The sequence below is a fragment of the Strigops habroptila genome, chromosome 1 (assembly GCF_004027225.2).
Source record: "Strigops habroptila isolate Jane chromosome 1, bStrHab1.2.pri, whole genome shotgun sequence".
NCBI classification, from domain to species: domain Eukaryota; kingdom Metazoa; phylum Chordata; class Aves; order Psittaciformes; family Psittacidae; genus Strigops; species Strigops habroptila.
The window spans coordinates 103,677,775-103,696,683 of record NC_044277.2 but is presented as its reverse complement, the minus strand read 5'-3'; the positions used below and the strand labels follow the sequence as shown (position 1 = coordinate 103,696,683).

The 18,909-nt window shown below is 38.7% G+C and overlaps 1 protein-coding gene across 5 annotated transcripts in view; it reads left to right on the top strand.

Moving 5' to 3' along the window:
• The window catches only part of XYLB (xylulokinase), an 84,557-nt gene that overhangs the window by 1,950 nt on the left and 63,698 nt on the right, over positions 1-18,909 (top strand). For 3 of the 5 annotated variants that reach the window (XR_003993182.1, XM_030497673.1, XM_030497662.1), the window contains exons 2-12: positions 575-657; positions 1,580-1,649; positions 2,918-2,998; positions 4,610-4,696; positions 5,868-5,996; positions 7,252-7,317; positions 11,248-11,320; positions 15,172-15,290; positions 16,458-16,539; positions 17,557-17,597; positions 18,010-18,125. Coding sequence is in view for 4 of the 5 variants with exons in the window: in XM_030497673.1 (XP_030353533.1) it covers positions 575-657; positions 1,580-1,649; positions 2,918-2,998; positions 4,610-4,696; positions 5,868-5,996; positions 7,252-7,317; positions 11,248-11,320; positions 15,172-15,290; positions 16,458-16,539; positions 17,557-17,597; positions 18,010-18,125 (947 nt within the window). In the remaining variant the exon portion in view is untranslated. The remainder of the gene's footprint in view (positions 1-574; positions 658-1,579; positions 1,650-2,917; positions 2,999-4,609; positions 4,697-5,867; positions 5,997-7,251; positions 7,318-11,247; positions 11,321-15,171; positions 15,291-16,457; positions 16,540-17,556; positions 17,598-18,009; positions 18,126-18,909) is intronic. The other 2 variants (XM_030497684.1, XM_032920160.1) reach the window with 2 other exon arrangements.

Here is an 18,909-nt window from a genome sequence, read left to right as displayed (position 1 = left end):
TTCCATATGTTGGAGGCACTCAGAATAAACTTGTGTAATGCCCTCTGAGTTTTGCCAGACTAGTAGAGCTTGGTTTACTCACCATTTGGGGTGCAGGGAAGGTCCTCAAGGTATCCTAAGAGACTATTAGGTTCCTTGGTAAGATGGGACAAAAAAAACCAAGGAGAGGGGGAAAACCCAACACCAACATATGGCATCTTTAATCTAAGATACTGTATTCTTTGGAGAAATTGCAAAGAATGGTTACAATGATGCAAGTTACAAACATGGTCATTTGTTTGCTGTTCTTTAGTGTATGCCTGCATCTGAATCTGGCGTGTTATAGGAGAGGGAAAATGAGAGGGGGAGGGAAGGCAAGCACACAAATATGCATGTTGCTGAACAGGTGGCATGCTGGAAATTCACATAGTAACTTGTTTAATGTAAAATTGTGCTCATGCTTTCAGCAAGTTGAGTTGTGTGGATTTGGTGATCTTTCCCATTTCCTCTGTGGGAATTGATTTATTATAAATGAGTTATCAGTGCTATTTGTTTATTGTAAGTTTTTGTTAACATCCTGTTTTATATCTTCTAGCTGAAAGTCATTGCTATTGATGAGCAGCTGAGAGTAATTTATGAGGATAATGTTCATTTTGATAAAGACCTTCCGGAATTCAAGTAAGGGTTTTTATGTTTTGCTTGGATAATAGAATTTAGAATTTTGGAGACTGGGGGTGGGGGGAGGCTGTTATCCTATTTGATCTCACTGATATGTGTGGAGGCATGGAAGAAGTTCCTGCCATGTTCATGTTTCATACTTGGCAAGGGTAACGTATGCTTTTGCCTTCCTTGGTATGGAAATATGGCAAGAACCACCAACAGGAAATTAAAAAAATCTACTCCAAAATATTATATATAAATAAATAAACCATTTTCTTTTTTTTTTGGGGGGGGGAGGGCGGGGAGAAACTTCAGACTTGAGGAAATGTCTGTTTCTTTTTGAGTCGCAGAAGTAAGCACCGCGTTTATGTCAGGGTGGAATGCTATGATAACAGCAAGTAAATTGCATGAGGGGAACTTCCAAAAGGCATTTGGAGACAAATGCTGTGGTTCCAAATCTCACAATAAGATGTAGGATGCCAGTATTTGTTTACTTCAGTTAATAGACTAGAATTTACAAATATAATTCTCCCTAGTCACAAGTTTCAATTAAGTACTTTTATTTACTTGATGGCTTAACAGCAAAGATTGAATTTCATCTTCTAGGTTCCGGCCACTACTGGGAACAGTCAGGAAACTTAGAAATAGCTATGAATGACATAGAGCCAGTGTGCGGTATCAGCATTGGAATCTATCACAGATCTAAGTTCGGGATTAGAGCCTTTCCTTGCAAATTATTTACTTTGAAATTGGGTCAACTATCTCTTATGTTACTTCCTAGCAGCTGGCTTTTACTTTTTCAGGTTTTGAACACTGATTGTATCCTTCCTCTTAACATAAAGGCATTGCAGACCCTTTTGGTTATTAATAAACTCGAAGATCTTTTCTTGGTGGGGAAAAAATTACTGAATTTACCAAGAGAAAACACTTTTTTCTGTAGGACTCAAGGTGGAGTCTATATTCACAGTGACAGACTGACAGTCACTTCTCCTGTACTAATGTGGGTCAAGGTATGAACAAGCGTTATGCAGTTTGCTTCTTCCTTGCTGTTACTGAAATGGAAATGTATTCCAAGCAATAGTGAAACCCATCATTCAAATAAACATAGCCCTTCTGCTTGCATTCTGTTTCTTTTAAGTGTTATTCTATCTTTGGTATGCAAATATTAATGTTACAAAAAGCATAGTGGAAGTTGCTAATGTTTTGATGGGGTTTTTTTGTTTGTTTCTTCACTCTCTACTATTATAGCATTGTACGTGTGATAATCTTTTCCTGACTTTCCCTCATTTGGAAAAAAGACCATTTTTTCCTCATCTTTTTATTTCATATGCAAAAGGTGCAGCTGTCTCTTTGCCTAGGTTAAATCTGTATTTTTGTAGCATCCAGGTTACTTGCACTATTTTTTTAGAATAAGCTTTGGTACCAGTTTGAGACATCAATTGGTTAAGTGGTTAAAGAGCAATTTATTCAGTGATTCCCAGTCACTTTGACTGGTGTTTATTTTGAAATACAACATTCTTTTCTATTTTAAAAGAAGGCCTTCCTTGCTGCTGTGTGGATTCTGCAACACTTTCTCTCACATAGCACTAGGTAAATTTGTCTTACCAGTGTGATTTGCATAGTTAAGGTATTTGAAAGGTCAAAGAAGCCACAGCTAGTGATCCTCAGTAGTTTACAAAGGTTTGGTAAATTTGCTTGCAATTCACTATTGAACTATAGTGAACAGGAACATTTGTAATTATTAAATCAATAACATGATAAGTATATGATTTATGCTTAAAGTGCTAAAATTCACTTGAATTAGCTATATATTAGGAGACTCTGATGGGGGCAGTGCTATTGAGGATACCTAACATCTTGTATGATGGGGTGCAGAGTACACCCCATTAAGATTTCATAGATTTCCAAAAGTAAGAACAGAAAAAGATTATCCTGTTTTGCATCTGGCACTGTTAAAAGTGGCCTTTTAATGAATTGGAATTCTTTAACTCTTGCCTCTTATTTAGGTTTCAAAGAATGGATCTTTATGATTCAGCTTGTTTAAAGATCTTTTTTCTCCCCCCCTCCATGTGATTCAACTTGTCCTTTATGGACTCTTCCTTAGTAAATTAATTTATGCAGCTTCTTGAGGCATCCGTAGTTGTTAGCTAATTTTTAATTATTTGCCAATGAATTCTTATCAGTGATGACATAAATTTACTGCTTAATTCCAGAGATTGTGAGTACGCATAATTTGATAGTTCGTTACAGATATTCTTGATTCTGCTTGTTTTTGTAGGCTCTGGATATGATTTTGGAAAAGATGAGGTCTTCAGGCTTTAACTTCTCTCAAGTCAGAGCTTTGTCTGGTGCTGGCCAGGTTAGTTTATAAAGAAAAATATCAGTATTACTGTATTTCTTTGATAGAGAATATAGGTATAGTTATAAATTTCATATAAATAATTGTATTGCAGAAGACCGTAATGACATCAAGTAAGACTGAAGCTTCTATATTAGCAGCCATTAAAAGACCCGTTCCTCTGGGTCTTTTACTTAAAACAGGAAGCACACAAAGCAGCCACTAAGAAGGTAGTGGGAGTGGAGGATGAAGTTTACAGTGCAGTTGTTTGTATCAGTATAGTGCATAACTAGTTGACTTCCTTGTGTTTAAATGCTTTGTACAAACAGATTCTGAAATTACTGAAGTAATTTTGAATTTCAGCACATCCAGGTGCTTGTGAAAATGGGGTAGAAAAAATAACGAGGAGCACAGTTTGCTAAAGGTGTGCTAACATGCTGTTGGGTGCAGTTTTTGTTGGCTAGGAGAGAGATCTGCCTAGGAACAGCAGAAACCAAATGGTGATAGTCTTTTCAGAAATGGCAAAGATGCTGATGTAACAGCACCAAAACAATAGCTAATTCTGACACATGAGGTTTAGGTTATTCATCTTGATATATCTGGAACTAATTAATCAAAACTCTTGCTTTGATCTCCCTTTCATTGATTTCAGTTGGAAGTGAGCAAAGTGTTTGAAAATCATAGCCAGTATCAAGGCCCTGTTATGAATTCTTCAGTAGAATAGAAGTTAGGACTGCCAAGTAATTCCAGCTTACTCAAGTGAAAAAAGGAAGTGCATTTCCAGATTTCCTGTATTCCCTTTATTTTACCCATCCTTCAACAAAAGGTGGGGGAATCAACTTGGTTTTATATTCAGATTCTTTCAGGTAGAAAAGATTTCATTGAGTTGCCTCCTTCGAACCCATATTGTCTCCCTTTTCTCTTTGAAGAACTTTGTCTTTATGCTGCAGATCACTGTGGAGGTGCACTGATGTGCCAGTGTTTATCCCAAAGAAGGGACAAATGTGATCTTGATTATCTGCAGAAATGGCAGAGAGATGTGAAATACAATCTGGATGACACTGTGGTCAAGTATTCTGTGTCAAGAGGGTTCTGTGTGACTTGGTGTTATTAGAACTATGAATGGGTCATTGGATGGTGCTTTGTAGTTTCCTTAGGGTGTCCTGCAAGTGCATACCTAGAGATGCCTGCCTTGAGGAAGCTGCCTGAGAGATGGAGCTTAAATAACCCCAAAATTCTGCAGGCCATTAGTGGTGACTGCGGCAGGCATGTAACTGAAGAATCTGGGGGCTGTGCTGAAATAGCACAGAACTAACAGCCTTGACTGTGGAGCCCTGGCTACAGCTCAGAGAGCCCTCAAAGAAGTATCTAATGCCAGTAGCAATATAATAATAGCTCCCACTAGAAGCTGCCGTAGTTCAAAATCTTCACTGTCTCTTGGCTCCTACGTTTTCTGGTTTAGTGTATGCTTTGCTCAATCTTAGAATCTTTTAATGAGACAGTTGATTTGAAAAGGTGCATTTTTTTGGTCCTTGGTTTGGAGAGAGTTCTCTGTCCCTTAGAGCTTGAAATTCAGATGAATTTTGCAGCTTGGGAGGGCATCTCCAACTTCTGTTTCTGTACTTTCTGCAGCAACATGGGAGTGTGTACTGGAAAAAAGGAAGCATGCAAATTTTAAAGGATGCATCATCTGAACTGCCTTTACATCAGTCACTAAAGGTAAACATGCATAAAAGAGCTCTGAAGGGAGAGCTACACTGTCTTTTTTCTGATCCTTACATATTGCTTTTCTCCTTGCAAACCTTTCCTCTTGTTTGGCAGAGTTGCATCCTGCTGCAGCATGAAGTGGAATGTACTGGTTATTCCTTCAGCTCCAGGGCTTTTGACATTTCCTTTATTCCTAAGTGACAGCACATACTGCTTTAAAAGCTTACAGTTGCCAGTGGGCATCCCAGAATCTTTCTGTGTCAGAGTAACAGCCTGTTTGTTCTTTTTGGAAATCTAGTATTTTTGTAAATGACCTATAAATATTTTACTTTAAATATATATTTGTGTTAACAAAAAAATGTGGTGAAAAATACTCTTGTACCTGAGTTTTCTTGCAGTGCATGTGATTCCATTAGAAAAAATATATATAAGAAAGACCAATTTACACACTTCATGTCTGAAAGGATGGAGGTGTAACGCTATGTGAGCACAAACGCCTAACAAGTACATTGTTGAACCTCAACATTTTGTGTGTGTGTGTATGGTTGGTAAGTTTTGAACACAGACTTGATAAATTTTTGTTTAAGAAGAAAAGTAGGGAGGAATCAACTTTCCTCTGGAAGACCCTTACCTTCCTTACTTCAAGATCAGAAAGGACAGTTGTATGTTGAAAGGGAGACATTTGTGCCCTGATCTATTAGACTATTTTGGAAATATCTATGCAAAACTCATGGAAATTGAATTAAAATGGTCTCTAGTGATGCACTAAGCTTCAGTTGCATTTCCAAGTGAGTATGTCAGTCATTAAAGAGAACTCTGTTAGTAGACCTGTGGAAAGATAATCTGATTGTTTAGAGAGGAGTTCTAAAAAATGGGGCAAAACTTGTATAAAAAGGACAGGGGCTTTGGCTACTGAAGGAGTGTACTGAGCCTTTGTGCTGCAGGGTATGTCAAGTAAGAGCAGAAAAAGCCTGTGTTTCCATCTGGTGTGAAGTTTGGGTTAAACTTCTCACCACTGACCAATACACTGCCCAATATCTGCATTCCTGTCATTGAGAGGAGACCAGAAGGCATGTCAGAGAACTGACCTGTGAGCTGATACCTAGGTCTGTTGTATTGCTATGACTGTAGCAGAGACTTCTTGGAGGTCAGATTTACTAATAAAGGATATTGTTCATTGCAGGCTTGTTTTTCTGTCAGTAACAGCCCCATATGGATGGATTCTAGCACGGCTTCCCAGTGCAGCGCTTTGGAGAAAGCCGTGGGGGGAGCACAGCACCTAGCGAGTATCACTGGTTCTCGAGCCTATGAGGTAAGGAGCAGATAGGAACAAAGTCCTCAGCAGTCTTGTGGTAGAAACAATTCTGCCGTTGCAGTGGTACTGCAGCAGATAGTGATCAGCCATTAACTATGAAAGAGAGTTTTTGAAGAAAATCCAACAATATTGTGCTGTGTAGTAGCCACACAAAGGAAGATGTGGAAAATTTAAAGTGAAATTAGGCAAATACTGGAAATTTTGCTGCAGGAAGCAGCTGGGGTGAGCTCTTGCATTTGGCCAGTGTTTCTGAAATACAGTGTTTGGTGGCCTGGTTCTGCCCTGGGAGCTCCTGTGCAGACACATTTCCGTTGGGGTGGCAATCCAGTTTGTGCTACAGATTTACTTAGGGTTATGACCCCCCTGTTTGTGGATGACTGTTCTAGTTTACTCCTGCAATTAAAAGATTGGCCTTTTAATATTCCCTAAAGGTTAACAAGCAGCTGTTGACCTGAGAGAAGTATTTCAGAGGTTTGGGGTGCTATCAGGGAGTACTCTGTCATTTGTCTCCTCTTCCTGATACTTCTCTCTGTTGTAACTGGGACAGTGAGTTATGTAGTGGTAGCAGGGCTGCCCTACAGGCTTGTCAGCACCTGCCTGCTTTTACTATTGGTTCAACAGAATAAGGCTCTAACTTCCCAAATTGCTGATTCTGGTTTTGAATCATCATGCAAGATTTATGGCCAGTGTTGAAAACGGACTTTGCATATCACCAACGGTTTATTTTTAACTTGCTAAAGGTTAAGGTTACAGTGTTAGAATTTTTTTGTTATTTGATAAAATACATGGATGAAAAATAATTATTGTTGCGACTATTATTAGCCCGTGCTGGAGTTGCTTCTTTGAGTATGAAAATTCCTGCTTTGCTCCCAATTCACCTGCTTCCCAAAAAGGTACATAGGTTGGGTAGCTTAAACCTTTTCAAGGATTTGAAGGCAGTATGTGAATTGTGCTGGTTTCTGTGCACAGAATAAGTGTGATTCGTTCCATTGAACTGTCATTTCTGAAATGTAAATTACGGATAGTAATGCTTTTCACATGCCTTTTCTTTTCAAAAGGTGAGCAAAATTCTCATAATGAGACTATGTGTTATAGCCTGTTTAGTGCAGATTGCCTGCTGTGCACTGACTTTCATCATGCATCAGGCAAATTAAATATCCAAAGTGCAATGTACTGAACTCATTACACAGAGTTAATGATTATTGACTCCATTTAGAGTTTGTGTTTCTAAGCATTTGCATTTCTTTCTCAGCGTTTTACAGGAAACCAGATAGCAAAGATTTACAGCCAGAATCCTGAGGTCTACATGCAAACTGAGGTTGGCTCAACTTCAATACACTTATTGGAAAACACAGTTGAAAATCTTTTAAAATTAATTTTGTAGGGGTGCTTTTACAAACTTTTTTACTAACAAGTATTTTGATCCTTGTGTCTGATTTTAAGATAAATTTGATTATTTTATTTTTTGTTTTGTTAAATTTTATTTGTTAGGCAGATAAAAATCAGGCATCAGTTCTATCTTGAATGTCACGTTTGCCAAACTGGTGAAAAGGGCCTTAAGCTAAAGTTGCTGGGGGAGGGGAACGTCAATCCATTCCATTCCTACCAGTTTGATGCCAGTGCCAGCAAGAACTCCTGGGTTCCCTGAACCCTGAAGAGGGATGGCAGGTCAGCAGGAGAGCACCTGAAGAGCAGCACAAAGAAATTCCAGCCGCTCCAGCCAGTAAGTCAACTTGATTGGGAGCCCACCTTAAATGCCTCTATGCAAACACACATTGCATGGGCAATAAACAAGAGGAGTTAAAGATGTGCATATGCCTGCAGGGCTACAATCTTATTGGTGTCATGGAGACATGGTGGGATAGCTCCTGTGACTGCAGTGCTGGAGTGGAAGGAAACAGGCTCTTTAGGAAGGACAGGCAGGGGAGGTGAGGACAGGGTATCACCCTCTATGTCAGTGACGAGCTGGAGCGCACAGAGCTCTGCCTGGGATGGGTGAGGAGCCAACCAAGAACTTATGGCATAGGATTAAAGGGAGGGCAGGGACAGGTGACATTATAGGAGGGGTCTGCTGCAGGCTGCCCACCCAGGAAGACCAAGCAGATGAGCCTTCTGTAGACAGATAGGAGCAGCCTCACACTCATGGGGGATTTCAACCACCCCAAAATCTATTGGAGGGATAATACAGCAGGGGATAAGCCATCTAGGAGGTTCCTGGAATGGATTAATAATAACTTCCTTCTTCAAGTGATGCAAGAACCAATAAGGAGAGATGCTATGCTCAAGCTTGTTCTCACCAACAAGGAGGAACTGGTGGGGAATGTGAAGCTCAAGGGCAGCCTTGGCTGCAATGACCGTGACATGGTGGAGTTCAAGATCCTTAGGGCAGCAGGGAGGGTGCACAGCAAAGTTGTTACCTTGGACTTCAAGAGAGCAGACTTTGGCCTCTTCAAGGATCTGCCTGGTAGAATTCCATGGGATAAAGCTGGATAATATTCAAGGATGACCTCCTTCAAGCCCAGGAGTGATGCACCCTGACAAAGAAGAAGTTGGGCAAGCAGGTCAGGAGGCCTGCATGGATAAGCAATATGCTCCTGGACAAACTCAAACACAGAAAGGAAGCCTACAGAGGGTGGAAGCAAGGACAGCTCTCGTGAGATCCCCTTCCTTGCAGTCCTGCATTCAGCTCTGAGACCTCCACCAGAAGAAGGACGTGGAGCCGTTGGAGCAAGTCCCGAGGAGGCCATGAAGGTGCTCTGAGGGCTGGAACACCTCTCCTCTGGGGACGGGCTGAGAGAGTTGGGCTTGTTCAGGCTGGAGAAGACAAGGCTCCAGCGAGACCTTAGAGCAGGTTCCAGTGCCTAAAGGGGCCAACAAGAAAGCTAGAGAGGGGCTTTTGACAAGGACATGTAGGGATAGGACAAGGGGAAATGGCTTTAAACTGCAAGGGTGTAGATTTAAACTAGATATTTGTTCTTTACAGTGAGGGTAGTGAGACACTGGCACAGGTTGCCCAGAGAAGCTGTGGCTGTCCCATCCCTGGCAGTGTTCAAGGCCAGGTTGGACGGGGCTTGGAGCAACCTGGTCTAGTGGAAGGTGTCCCTGCCTGTGGCAGGGGGTTGGAACTAGATGATCTTTAAGGTCACTTCCAACCCAAACCATCCTATGATTATGTGATTTAAGACAGCAGGTTTTATTGGATCTCACCTTTGTGGAAGAAGCTTTTAAATAAAAGACTCATTTAAGTGCTAATAAATTGTGTTTACTGCAGTTTGTACATAAGTTGGTAATAAGTACAGAGTTGAAATTGTCACACTTAGAACTGGACATTTGCATGCAGAAATGTGATTGCTCTGCCACACAAAGCTGGCATCCATGTGGATGTGTGTAGGAAAAAAGCTGCAATCAATTCTAGGCTCTTTTTCATAGTTTTTCCCTTGAGGAGTTACTTTGATTTTATTATGGCAAATGAATTGTACTGTGTAGTTTATTTCCTTCTGATTTTTAATTTTCAGAAGTCAGCTTGCAGTTCCATTATTGTTTCAGTTCATTGAGTCTGAAATGCAATGGTTTGAAGCAAGGTGAAAACTCCATGCAAATATGATGTACATGAAAGAAGGACTCATGTCCTGTGGTTAGAATATGCCAAACGTCTAGACCCACGAACTCATACATTTTTTTGTGGTGTTTTAAATGTCACCCCTGCATGAAACAGTTAATTTAATGGAGAAGTGAGTTGCAAAGTTGACTCTCTATTTTGTGGAGAATGCTTAATTTTTAATATTTTTTTCTTTCTTAGTACACTTTCATTATATAACCTTTACACTAGCAAGGTACAGGATGAAACAGAACACTAATACAGTCTGATCATAAGCTTAAGACTAAACTTAGAGAAAGATATGTTAATGGGGGCAATGTGGCTTTATGGAACTGAGAAGTAGTCAGACTTTGAGGGCTGGTTGCGTTGATGGCATCTTTTGGCAGTAAATGATACGCAAGATGTTGTGTTCAAGCACAAAATACTTCCATGCTCTTGGGGATCCTCAAAAAGCAATTAGCAGCTGGCAGTCACAATGTGGAAGGTGGATGTTTTTCCTTCTGTAGGTCAGCTTGCTAAACTGGCTGATTCAGAGTTTAACTTCATCCTTTTCCTTCCATTTCAGGCAGCTAGTGCCCGCTGGGGCACCACAGAAGGTAGGCCTTTGTTATCTAAGCACAATACGATATATTCTTGGGGAGCGATGCATGAAGAGCAAGTGCATCGTTAAGTTTCCTGGCCATTATAACCACCTCTTAGAGCTCTGGCTATCATCCATCTTTGAATTCTGTGCGAAGCAGTGATTTTGTGATCATTAGTAAAAAACCTGTCACTGCTGGCTCACTCGACCAGTAGAGATTTGATTCGAATTAGTTATTGGGTGACAATCATATTTCTTCTGAATTAGTCAGAGCACACAATAAGGAATTTGTCAGCTTTTATGCCAGCTTCTTGAGAACAAATAATATTTGATCACCTAGAAAGCTTGGCAGTAGCCACTTAACTTGGTGGTTTGGATAGCAGATTTGAAGTGGGAACAAGTTCTTGTTGGATCAGTGCATTGTGTCATGTGGCTGGGGCATTTTTGGGCCAATATTAGAAGCCCTACAGCTGGATCTAATGCATTGTTGAAACATACCCTGAGGCAGAGCTGCAGGGTATGTTTCAGTAAAGCTAATTATTACCAGCCCCTGGGCGTAACTCCTGGGAGGTCTGGGGTCACCTGGGAGGAAGGTAGGAGTTCATGTAAAAGTGTTAGTAGAGCCTTGCCAGAGCTGCTAAAAAGCTTACAGATCCATGCTCTAGGTGGACCAGTGCATAGTTTCTGGGTGTTTTCCCCATCATCGACACACAGGTGGTGGTGTTTGGTTTTTTTCCTTAGTGTTTTTCCTCGAAATTAGATCTGTGATACACTGAAGTTGTGAATTAATTCATGATAACATAGTGTGCTAATATACTAGGTGTATTTTGCATGCTTCAGGATGCAAAGCTATTAACAGCTTTTATCATGGGGTTACTTTTAGATTGATATCTGCTGTATTACTTAGGCAGTAAGACAGAACTGAATAATCCTTATAAGTGTATTTTTTGTGTACTTTCTGTGCCTAACATTAAGCATCTATTAACATTTGCTGCTTCCAATTTTTCAATTAGTTACTTTCTTTGAAGTGAATACTGATGGGACTCACTATCTCATACTTTTTCTTTCAGAGAATCTCTTTGGTTAGTAGTTTTGCAGCTTCCCTTTTCCTAGGAACTTATGCACCCATTGATTACAGTGACGGTAAGTGTATGGGCTTTTCTTATAGCAACAATTCAAGAAGGAAATTTTCCTGTCTATTCCTGCCTTACATAAAAGAGGGACAAGGTCTCTGCTATTTATTTTCAGTCTTAAAACTTTAATGACAAGTCTATTAGGTATTAAGCTAAGTTACTCCTTTCAATTTGTTGCTACTCTTGATAGTGCTGTTAGCTGTGCTTATTTATCCCTATCATACTATGATTCCCATTTCTGTAAAATGGATCCACAGAAAATATTCTTAAATGAAATTGTACCTTTTTCATTACTTTGTGATGTATAAAGGAATGTGGAAATATCTATTCGAAAGCATGAAACAATGTGGATTTTTAAGCTAGACTTCATGGTTTTGATATTTGTTCTTTGGTTTTGCTGGTTTGGCTCCGAGTTGCATGGGGTATGAACAAGTTGTATATTGTGATTATTTCCCCCCCAATCTGGAGTATGGCTCTACAACAGAAATACCTTTTTCAAAATGAGCCAGGGAAAAAAAGCATAAACCAAGCCAAAAAATCCTAAACTCGGTTAAAAAAAGAAAAGAAAATTAACCTTCCATGTCTGTCTATTCCTCATAACAAAGACAAAGTGGTGAGGCTAGTGTCTCTCTCTTCTGTTGTGTGTTATCTCAGTTATCCAGCTTTTAAATGACAATTTTAAATGGCAATTACAAAGGAAACCATTTTCCTAGGAGCTGTGCTGTTATTTCTAAATAGCATTTTTGATTCCTGCTCTGAAACTAAGAGGAGATATATTTCAGAGCTGGAATGTTAGATTACAAGGCTCTCTAAGGAATTTGTTGCATTATAGAGCCATAGTTGACACCCATGTGTTAAGACCAACCATTTTTATTCCTGTGTTGTTCCGTCAAAGCTCTCAGGAAAAGGCGAGACCTCAATTCTAGCTAATGGACAACTTATTCAGTATCAGATCTCCCAGTTATAATTGAGACCTTAAAAATTGCAAGGCAATCCATGCTTATTTTGCAGTGGTTGTGAGATTATGACATCGGTCTTCTGGTCCCATTCTCTTAGTCATGTATTTTCACAACTGATTTTTTTTGTTTGTTTTGTTTTGTGTATTATTGGCAAAAATAACTCTTTGGGGATTTGCACTTTGCTCCTCAGTAGGCCCAAATACTGAGCACTTCTCAGTAACCCACAGAACTAGCTCCATGTACTGCATTTCAAAGGGAGGCGGTGAGATCTTCAAAGTACTGTTTTCTGATAAAGAAGTATGTTGATTTTTTTTCTTTAATTTTTCAGTGAGACTGAAGTGTTAATTTTGATTCAAATGTTTAAAATTATAAGCATTAAAAAAGTAATCGTGGTTTTGGGGTTGGGGTTTTTTTTTGGTAGTTTTGCCTCTGTCTTTTCTACGTGGAAGCAAGTGGGGGAATGCTGTGCTTCTTCAGTTTCAGCACATGAGAATTACTGTGTTTGATTGAAACCCAAACTGTTTCAAACTAAAGAAAATGAAAATTCGATTAATTGGAAAATTTTCTTAGAAAAAGTATCACATTTTTCAAACAGCTCTAGGAGATCCTGTTCCGTTGTACCTCTGGATATTTACAGAACTTGAATAAATGTTATCTACTGTTCAGAGCATGTAAGATTATTAAATCTTTGTATGAGAAAAGATAAGAAACTAAGCAGAATGTTATAGTTCTCTTTACAAGACAAAAGATTTTTTGGCATTGTAAGCTATATTTTGTCCTGTTTGTTCCTTTCTTCTGTTAACTTAATGAGCGAATTCTAATTCCAGTACTAAGACATAATTAAAGTATGCAGCAGTTATTTGGATCCAGTTGAAAAACTTGTTTAATTGTCATTTATGATTTCTTGCAATTCACTTGATCTTTTACATTGCACCTGTATACTGTAGTTTAAAATGCATCTCTCAAAATAATGTTCAGATAATAGACCTATTCTTCATTTCTGTAGGTTTAACTTCAGGTCATATCACCTTTAAAAGACCCTGTCAAATTGTTTAGCTCTGCGCAATAACGTATCTCTCTAAATTTGCAGGTTATTGTAAGAAAAGTGCTATTCAGTTTTAGGATTTTTTTGGTTTCCTTTTTGAAGGTCCAATCTCATAATGTTCAAATCACTCCTTGTGAATGGCTGAGCACCCTGGATGATTGATTTAAAAAAAATCAAATTACATTCTGGTGGAATGAAGAATAATTTTCATTTATATTGTGCAGATGTTAAAAGTAAGATACCTTTGGGACCTAAACAACTTGAACACTTGAGGCATTGTTTCTCTTAGAAGACACCTTAAAGAACAGCAGTTCAGCTCTTGACCTAGAGAAGCTTTATCTTTTGAAATGCTTTTCTAAGAGCCTTAGGCAAATCATAGCTTAGCATACTTGTTTTGTTGTTCTATCAAACAAGGATGCTTTGAACAGAAGCCTTTGTGGTGGGCTGAATTTACTCCTATTGTAACTTGCGTGGTGTCAGCAGTTACACTGCTTATGATTTTAGCTCACTGAAAAGGCAATCCAGAGTACTGTAATACAGATGCACTTAATTGTTTATAAATATTGATCTTTAGTTTGTTGATTAATAAAACCAGTTAGTCTGCATCATTTGGTCTTTGTAGTGAAGGGTTTGTTTCTGTATAATAGAAACTTAGTCCTTTTCAGTTATAAAGGTCAGTATTTTTCCTGGTTTATGCGGAGAAGATTGGAGGTTGTCCTTATGTCTTGCAAAACTGCATTGGGGATACTGGTTAAATGTTTCTCTAGGCTTGCAGGGTGGGGAGGGAAAAGGATTTTTGCTAAGAAACCACAGAAAACAACAACTGACCTTTCTAACTAACTTGTGTCCCAGCCCTGCAAGCATAGTCTTGTTCCACAGACACTGCATGTTGGGTCAACTTCACCATCTTTGTGTTTAAAAAAGCTTGAAGTTGTACTGAATGGAAGTAAATTTCAGGTTTTCCACTGTGCTCAGCTGAGAATGTGGCTGTGTTTCTGAGATAAGTTGTGGGCTAAGTGGTCTTTGAAATGAAAATGTTGCTAATGCAGAATAAGACTAATATGTCCCTGAACAGTACTAACCAGAAACATATACAGATTTTCAGGTCTAATGAAATGTGCAATTAAAGGCATCTTAGAAACATAAGCGAGGGATGTGGAGTGCTCAGTATGTTATTTAGGTTCGGCTGCTAACCACCTTCAATTAACTTTTAAACCAGCAATAAAATAGTGAGGAAAAAACAATGAGAAACCAAAACAAAACTGCACAGGCTTTCTTTAGATGTAGTGGTAGTTCTGGTGAGGAATTAAGTGACCAAATCAGTTACCCGGATTTTTGCAACTTACAAGCCTTTATTTTGTCATCTCTGAAGAAGGAAACATTGATATGGAGGAAGATTGGTCAGCATGGATTTAGGTCAGAGGCAGGAGTAGTGTAAAGCCATACCACCCATGGGAAGTTTCTTCATTGTTAGGTCTCAGGTGAGCACGACCACCTTCAAGTGACATTGCTGCATCACCTTTGGGTAGCTGTAGTGAAGTCTTTGTCTAAGGTGGAAGATTTGGGGAGGAGTTGATGAGGAGGCAGCCATGTTCTTTTTGCTCCTAATTTGGAAATAATTGAATTGTCAAGTACATTGTGCATCAGAGAAGCCTTTTCTGCTACCGTTACAGGTAAAAGCTATCCAGAGGCTGAATTATCAGTATGCTTTATGCTTAGAAGAGCTGAAACAGTTCTCTTTTGAATGTAAAATATGCATCTGTAAATTTTCTGTCACCTGTAACAAGGTGGAATTTTCTGACACAGTGCTGTCTTGGGTTTAATCCTATATGCTTCCTGTTGTGATCTGTCTTGTAGGTTCTGGTATGAACTTGTTGCAGATTTGGGAAAAGGTATGGTCAGTATCTTGCCTTGATGCTTGTGCACCTGGATTAAAGGAGAAACTTGGATGCCCTGTACCATCCCATTCAGTGCTGGTATGTGCCTGTCTAGAAGAGTTGTGAGCGACAAACAGGGCTTGCGCTGAGAGCTCTGCTAATAGCACTTTATTGGAGTGTATTTGCATGTGCACGCAAGTGTGCATGCACAGACCCTTGGAGCTTTGCTGCTTGATTTAATGTTTCCAGGTGTGTTGTGAATGTGTATGCCAGAGCGGAAACAGACATCTTTGAACTTTGCTAGCTGGTGTCTGTCATAGCTTTCATTGTTGATCTCCTTGGATTCTTGCATGCCCTGGCCTATGATGAGAAGAGTTTTGGTAGATGCTCCAGTGATAAGAATCTTGGGGTCCGCTCCTATGCTCATGAGCAGCTGGTCACTGCTGAACTGTGCACAGTATTTATTACTGCAGAAACAGAACCCAACATTTGCATTTCTTGACAGAGACCGTATTTTAAACTGTAGAGTTAATGAGATAATCCTTGTGAATAATTTGGGATATTTAAAGCTTCTCTGTTCTTGTAGCGTAATGGTGAAATCAAATCAAGCTGCACATCTCTTAGAGTAAGTGAATTTAGTCTTGCTAAACAGCACAAAAGGAGCTATTGCTTTTGCTGGTCCACATGTATGAGGGTGTAGTTACCCATCACCTGATACCTCTAAATTCAGTGCTGATTTTCTGTAAAGGAGAGGAACCTATTAAAAATCAGTACAGATTTTCTTGTATTTTTTATGGATTTTTTTCTCTATGGCTATCAAATGTGGTTTAAAAGAATACAGTTCTCAACCCCTAAAATAATAGAAGTAATATTCAAGCATTTGATGCTGTGATGTATATTAATGTTGTGTTTCCTCTTATGTTTGCATTGAATTTCTAAGTTCTATGTATTAATATTTGTGTATGTGTGCAAAACAGATGGATGTGTTTATGTTACTTGATGTGAATAACTGGTGGAAGACCCAAAGCTAAATGTTACTATTTACTTAACCTATTTCAAAATCTAATCTGAGGGTATTTCTATGAGGTTCTCAACAACAAAAAAATTGTGTTAAAAATCTTTAAAATATTCATTCATACCTTAAATACACAGAAATGATTATTGTAGCTGCTCTGGGTTTTTTTATTTCTATGTTACAGCACATTGTCATACACTGCAAGATTACTTTCTGCTTTTTGAGCTTTTTTCTCCTCTTTCTTTCCTTAGGGGCCCATTTCTCCATATTATAGTCAGCGTTATGGGTTTAGCCCAGATTGTAAAGTAGTAGCATTTACAGGAGACAATCCAGGTGAGATGATTAAACATGATTTAGATTCAGTGAATACGCTTATGTATGTACTAAAATTCTAAATCAATCTCATTGATTCTCAGATGCTCCCTATACAATGAAAGAATATTGTATTTCTCAGCATTAGTACCTTTTTCCAACAGCCTTCCATCACTGCTGCTTCTGAGATTTAGGCATCTTGGATAAGCTGGGTATGACAAATGAATTCTCTTTTTGCCTAGTAATTAGAGGTGACTTGATTTGCTTCTTGGTAACTTCAGTCTTGGTTTGCCTGCCCTTAAGAAACTATTCTTACTATGAACCGCTAACATTTTAACTTGGAAAATATGAATTAAAAATTGCTGTTGTGTCTTTTCACGCAAAAAGGTGGAGGTGGACCTGATAGGCTTTCTCTAAGAATTAGAGCTGTCCTTTTGTCAGATTGATAGAGCTCAGTATAAGGGAAGGTGTTAATTTAGGGTCAGTTTTTTGAATCCTGGAGACTGTTTCAGTTTAGAGCAAGTTCATCTGTTTCTTAAGACTGTGAAAATAAAATACTTATCTGTATTACTGTAGCACATGCAGTGCTGAATCAATATGAAGGCTTCATCATGGTATATTTTACATTCATATTCTGGGAGATGTTTAAACTTCGCATTTCCCAAAAGTCCAATTTTTTTTCTAGAGATTCAAATCCAGCTTAGTCCAATAAATGTGTGAGTAGTCTGACATAAGTGGGAATGTTTCCCCTTTAAAGTGTGTTGTTAAGTAAGGGGTCTGCTGTATTTAAAACCTGAATACATAAAACATTAGATAATCATGCAGTTTTGAGCATTTTGATTTTGTTAAAAATTGCTCCCTCACCTAAATGCTTTGCCCATCTTTTACAGTGTATAGACCAAGGCCATCATGAGCATATTTGCCATTTAGATTGCGCTTTGAGAGGTGAATGTGATGTATTATGATGTCTTGCACAACATGCTATAATTGAGTCAAACAAGGAACTTTTTATCTGGTATTCTGACTTTTTGCTTTCAGCATCATTGGCAGGGATGAGACTTCAAGAAGGAGATATTGCAGTAAGTCAAAACGTACTCCTGAAAACTGTCCATATTCCCAAATAAATGAAATATGTGATATGTAAAATAGCTGTAGGTTATCAGATAAATTTAACTGCTAGTGTTGATTTTCTGTTTATTGGATTCATGCTTGTTTTATTTCTATCAAATCTATAAGCTGCCTCAAAGATTGTAAGTAAACTCCTGTGACTCTTTTTAACTAACGCTCCAGACATTAAAACCTAAGTCTCTTATCTAGTATGTATTTCACTGGTGTGACAACCTAAGTCAGAGCTAACTTCAACATGAATCCAACTGACTTATTGTGTAATTTAAAAACAATTAGTGGTAATAACAAATGGTTTTAATTTAATTTCTGTATTGCTTTCCATGCACATTGTGATAACGCTTCAATTATTTCTTTCCCCTCCAGATTAGCCTTGGCACAAGTGACACATTGTTTCTGTGGATCCAAGAACCAACTCCTGCCTTAGAAGGTCATATCCTCTGCAATCCTGTTGATTCTCAAACATACATGGCACTTTTATGGTAATACCATTTATTTTCTGTACGTCTGGGATCAATAACATATTTCTTTCTCTGTGTTAGTGTTTTTTATTTCTTTCGCAAAATGATAATGAATAGAACATTCAGTGTTCTATAGGGTATATGGCAATGTACTGCTGAAACATTTGCATCAACATTATAGCATTCGTATTGTTTAATTTGAGTAACTGAAACTGCAGAGTTGTGGAGGATAAATTCTCATGGCAATAAAAAGCTGAAATTATTTTTACATGTACATAAAGCCACTTCACTATGAATCTAAGGTAGTACATTTAATGTACAGGAATAACAGTCTTCTGAAATATAATAATGTGAAATGTCAGAAGCTTGACCAGGCTGTATAACTTCTGTGCTCTTCTAGTGGTCCAGGGGGAACATAACAGGGCAGGTGAAGATTCTCTTTTCAGATAGGAGTATAATCAGTGCTGTTCAGGGATGTATTAGGCTGTGCATGTGGAAAATACTGAGATCTCGAGAAACCCAGCTGAGAGAATGATTCTCATGGTAGCTTTTGGCTGCTGTGATTTGGGAATCGTTGGGCCCCTTGCCAGCCAAGTAGGTGGAAAGGTGGCCTGAAGCTATGTTTTCCCTCACTGAGTCACTGTATTCAGGGTAAAATATTTCAAAACAGGTCTTAGTATTTAGGCAAATATTTTCAAGTAATATGCAGATAAATTTTGTGTCTAAAGCACGTGGGTTGGAGGTACTTGAAACTCAGAACTTCAGCAAAGCTCAAATCTGCCCTTTAACTGTAATATTGAGTCTT